This window comes from Filicampus tigris, chromosome 20 (assembly GCF_054856515.1).
Source record: "Filicampus tigris isolate MCC_2025a chromosome 20, RoL_Ftig_1.0, whole genome shotgun sequence".
NCBI lineage: Eukaryota > Metazoa > Chordata > Actinopteri > Syngnathiformes > Syngnathidae > Filicampus > Filicampus tigris.
The window spans coordinates 2,962,270-2,967,795 of NC_141236.1; the positions used below are offsets into that span (position 1 = coordinate 2,962,270).

Here is a 5,526-nt window from a genome sequence, read left to right on the forward strand (position 1 = left end):
GACAACGACATACCTATAATCTGAGCCTGCGTTTTTATGGGATTATTTTGGTTTGGGAAATGAAGACAATATTCCCGCCAATCTCCCTAGTTAACCCATTAAGGACGGGAGAGCATAACCGCGTTTCTACCACTAGAGCCGTGAGCGCTGTTGCGTCTTCCTACCTTTAAAGCAGGGAGAGCGGATACGTATATGTCGTTTTTTTAATCCAGTTCTCCGTCTCTTAGCTATTATTAGCTTTAATGCATCAGAATATACACGTGACGGTGTCACGAGACCGTGGAGAGTGTCGCGGGATTTTTTCGAGCTGTAGGCTAATGGCGGACCCCGTCGATCGTCGGGAGCGCTGAAATAAGTAACGGCAGTGATATAGATGACGCGCTTGTGGACTTTAAACCAGTGGAACCAGTGGAACCAGTGGAACGTGATATGATATGGTTTGTAGACAATGACGATATCGACGTCTTTGTAATAGAATAGAGGATGGCAATTACCACTCGTTTTTTTACATTCAAATAGTGCTTCTCTTGCACTGACACTTTTTTTTACACCTTCGTTTGAAACAGTAAAGATTAATAAAATCGGACTGTGTGCAAGCCACATGTCTAAGGTCTCAAATTCTTTTGGAATTATGTTTCTGTCTGCTATAGGGGTTGAGGTATTATTTTGTAAATGTATTTCTGGCAAAACTTCAGGTTTTCAAGGGTAATTCCAAAGGCGACCTTAGGTTTGGGGGAGCTGTTGAGCCAGGCGCTTTTGGCCTTAATGGGTTAAAATGTCATTTTTGTCGATGCCCAAAGTACATCCTTTAAATCATCTTTTAAAGGATCAAAAATAAATAGAATATGTATCAAACAATGGGGGGGGGGCATCTCTTCATTTGCTCTCCGTCTCATACCAGTCTCATCTGGTGTAGTGTCATTTGATTCTCCGTCTTCTTTCGTGACATCCAGTTCTTTGACAAAGTTGGAAGGGAAGAGTCCTGACTTGCCGTTGATGACGCCGCTCCACCAACCCTCTTCAACCTGCACACATGAATAGCCAAATTAGGGCCACTGCTGACAAGAACGGGCTAGTTTGGCCTGACTACAGAATTGATGTTTCTTATTATTAATTTGTATACATTTATATCTTATGAAGTCCTCAATAATAGTGGAATCACAAACTGTCAGAAACCTGTTTTTCAGTAAGTGAAAACATGATGCTAATTTTAGGTCAACACCCCATATGCTCTCTCTCTGACTTGTGCTCTACATTGTTTCGCCATTACGCTAAGAGATTAGTAATAACATTGTATAACCTATTGACACAGTTAAACCATTCATCAGTACATCAAATGCAACAGTATTTCTCCTATGTCTTTCAGAATTACCAGAGAAACCAGATGATAAGAGCAAATATGATACAACCCGCTCGCATTAAAGCTCAGAAACTAAGTAGAAAGTGAAAATACCTCTTCAGTGACGTCTAAAATATCCCCAATTTTTAATTCCAGTTCATCTTCGTTCTGTGGCTGATACTCAAACAACACTTTGCACTGTTTCTTCTTCAGCTCTGTGAAAAGAAGGTAGGGAGGTAGTAAACAAACCGGCTGTGTAACTTCAGCTGTATGCTCTTTTACATGTTCATACGTGCAGGCCCTCAAAGTTTTTTAAAAAAGGAGGCGGTATTAGAAGGCAACAGTGTAAACGTGTAAAATGTAGGAAGTGGAAGCACGATTAAGAAAATGGTGAAAACAATGTTATCTGGGATGTTTCAATGGGGGACCCCAGACCGAACCTATTGTTCAAGCACAGCAGCAAAGAAAATATTTTACAAAAAGTACGTACTTACTTTAATCACTGCCAGCCCTCCCAGTTACAATGCATATTTGGCATCTCTAGCCATCAATTGCAGTGAATGTGTTAAATGCCATGACAAAGCGATCCAAGTGGTACAACATGGGTGTGTGAAACTTGCATCAACATGATCTATTTTTTGTTTTATTACAAAAAAAAACCTGCATGGTAAGTTGATTGGACTCTCTAAATTGCCCCTAGGTGTGATTGTGAGTGCAGATGTTTGTCTCTGTGTGCCCTGCGATTGGCTGGCGACCCTTGTGAGGATAAGCGGTATGGATGAATGAATGAATGAATGAATGAATGAATGAATGAATGAATATATATATATATATATATTAGGGGTGTAACGGTACGCTAAATCACATTTCGGTTCGGTTTTTGGGAAACTTCGGTTCGGTATATTTTCGGTACAAAAAAATGATTTTTTTAAAAAAATATGTTTATTTTGAAAAGATGACAAGTGAATTGGTACATTTTTTAGAAAGAATAAATAAAAACGAACAATTCGGGTGATATTCTAAAAAATTAAAAAATACATTAACAATAAAGATATCTTAATTTAGTAAATTATTAAGACACTGAAATCTTTAAACACTCTGCAGCAATAGCCTATGACACACCTAAGTATTCAAGTTAAAGACAAGTTGTCATTACAGTACATATACTTTTTGTGATTGAAAAAAATACATACAATAACAGTTACAATTATTGCTAACTATATTAAAACTATTTTTATAATGACAAAAATTTTAAATGTACCCTTCCGGCCTCATTCCTCCGTCCTTTTTCGTAAAAATTATCGTCCTCCGACCCTGTCCGTCCTCAACCTTTTAAAGCGCTTCTGTGCTTGCATTCATTCAGTCCGAGTAGGTTGAGATGAGTTTTGGCCGCCTCACGACCACATCACACGAATGAGGGACGATTAGTGGGCCGGACTAAAATCCACCTCCGCTCTTGCTTAGTCCATCCCTTTTTTAAAACTTGTCGGAAATATCTCATTTCCCTAACTTTTTTTTGAAAGTTTTTCTTCTTTTCTTTCCTGAAACAACCATTCACACTGACAGAAAGTAAACTCCACGGAGAAAATCCAGCCGTACATTTGCTTATTGTTTAATTTCATTTTCAGGTTGCACCATTTATGTAAAAAAAATGAAGAATGCTCAATATATTCATGTGTCTGCATTTCTTACTCTTTGTGGCAGCTGATGGTCGTGGCTGGAAACCACCAGTTGGGATCCCAATGGTACTCATCCTCTGAACCAAGTTGGCAACATTCCCTACAGACTTTTCTCTCTTCAGAGGCTGAGCAGATTCCTCTTTGGGTTCATGTTTCACTTCCTTGGCTTCTGGTTTTCTTTCCTTTGAAAACAGAATGGACAGAACACGAATATGATAAACATTACGTTTGGAAATGTTCATCATCTGTTTCTGACAAATAACGTGTCGCGTTCCATTTTGTAGATGTGGCATCACTCATGGAAGTATTAAATTAAGATATATCTCTGCTCCCAAAATAATTGAGATTTTTGCTTTCTGCTAAGACCAAACCAGAATAGATAACATATTTTCATGCGGTGAAAACAACTACTGTACATTGGCGCTCTTCAATGCTACTTATGTTTGAAAAGTGTTGCAAAACTACTTCCGTTTCCGTGTACTGCGGAAGCTGTGTGGCACAATTTTCAGCTCTAATTATCATTTGGATTTTTTTTAGGCAATAACGAGTGAAAATAGTAAAGTTAGCTACATTTAAGTTGGCCTTCAAAAAACAGGAAACTGAGGCAAGGCAGTTATATTTATATAGCACATTTCATACACAAGGCAACTCAATTGTGTTTCACACAAGCAAAAGCAACAGCTACAACAGCATTTACAAACAACAGTTAACAAGATTCAAAAGCAAAGCACAGAAAATAAATGTAGCTATGAAAATTACAACATTTAAACACATTAGCAGAAAACTTTAAAAGTAAAGAAATAAAAGTGGGTTTCTAAACTATATGAAAGAAAAAATGATTTAAAATTGTTTAGAGGAACTTATACAAAGGTATGAGAAAAAAAGCTACGTTTTTAACCTGGATTTTAAAGCATTTACACTCTGAGCTGTTGGCTGCTTATTCCACTTGTGTGCAGCATAACAGCTAAATGCAGCTTCACCATGTTCACTTTGAACTCTGAGCTCCACTAATTGACCCAAGTCTGCAGGTCTCAGAGCCCCACAGGGTTTATATTCAATCAGCATTCCATGAATGTATTCAGGACCCAAAGCTTTGTGATTTATAGACCAGTAGCAACATTTTAAAATCTGTTCTACAGTTAATTGGGAGCCAGTGTAAAGCCTTTAGTATTGGAGTAATATGTCCCGATCTCTTTGTTCTGGTATGAACCCGAGCTGCAGCTGGTTGATGCTCTTTTGTGGGAGACCAGTAAGAATGTCATTACAATAATCAAGTCTACTTGAGATGAAAGCATGAATACGTTTCTCCTGGTCTGCTTGGAGCATGTAACCCTTCAGTCTGTTCTGAAGCATTTGACCCAAAGGTAATACATACAGACTGAGCAGAAGGGGCCCAAGGACTGACCCTTGAGGAACCCCACATGTCATGGTCATGCGATCTGATTAAAAACTTTCAATGGTCACAAAGTAACTCCTTTCCTCTAAGCAAGACCTAAACCATTTTAGGACTGTTCCATTTATTCCCACCCAAGTTTCCAACCTGTTCAACAGTATCAACTGTATCAAATGCTGCACTGAGAACCAATAAGACTAGCACCAATACCTTACCTGCATCAGTGTTCAATCTTATGTCATTTAGTACTTAAAAATAAGAGCTGTTTCTGTATTGTGATGAGGTCGGAATCCTGATTGGAATTTATAAAAAAAAGTCCGTTTAAATTCAAGAATTTGATGAGTTGATTAAAAAACACTTTCTTGACAATCTTTGATAATAAGGGAAGGTTTGAGATGGGTCCATAATTTACAAACAAGGGGCCATCCAGCATTCTCTTTTTTAGAAGGGGCTTTTGATGGCAGCTACTTTCAAGGGGTTTAGGAAACTTGCCTGACTGAAGTGGGCAGTTGATTATTCGCTGTAATTCAGTTAGAACAGATTTTACAATAGTTTTGAAAAAGTCAGACAGTAATGGGCCAAGGCAGCTAGTTGATGGTTTCAGCTGCTGAACCAAATATGTTTTAGTTTTTTGATCCATCGTATTAAATTCTGTCATGGTAATCAAATTATTCCCGGGTGATTTTAAGTGCTGCATAATTTTGGAATTTTGCTGGTTTGTGATGGTCTTTGACCTGATGGATTTTACTTTTTCACTATAGAAGCAGGCAAATTCATTACATTTATCTGTTGAGAGGTGTTCCGGCGGGAATTGTGAGTTTGTCAACCACAGCAAATAGATTATTTAAGTTCTTACTAATGATTTCAGAAAAGTGTTGTTGTCTAGCTTTTGCTAACTCTTTGTTAAAATTACAAAGACATTGTCTGTAAAGGTCAAAATGAACTTTAGTTGAAGTTTAGTTAGTTTAGCTCCACTTAAAAAGACTTGGCTTACAGTGTTGCTGATTGGATATTTTGCACCAACTGACTGCATGTGTCCAGCCCACATAGACCATGTGACCTACTTGTATAAAAGCAGTACCATGCCAGTCCACTTGAGCTTGCCCTATCGACGG

At 38.1% G+C, this 5,526-nt stretch overlaps 1 protein-coding gene across 2 annotated transcripts in view; it reads right to left on the reverse strand.

Moving 5' to 3' along the window:
* The window catches only part of cd2ap (CD2-associated protein), a 44,916-nt gene that overhangs the window by 21,158 nt on the left and 18,232 nt on the right, over positions 1-5,526 (reverse strand). For both annotated transcript variants that reach the window (XM_086018792.1, XM_086018791.1), the window contains exons 3-5: positions 3,032-3,200; positions 1,454-1,554; positions 899-1,025 (exon numbers count right to left, since the gene is read on the reverse strand). In XM_086018792.1, the coding sequence (XP_085874918.1) occupies positions 899-1,025; positions 1,454-1,554; positions 3,032-3,200 (397 nt within the window). The remainder of the gene's footprint in view (positions 1-898; positions 1,026-1,453; positions 1,555-3,031; positions 3,201-5,526) is intronic.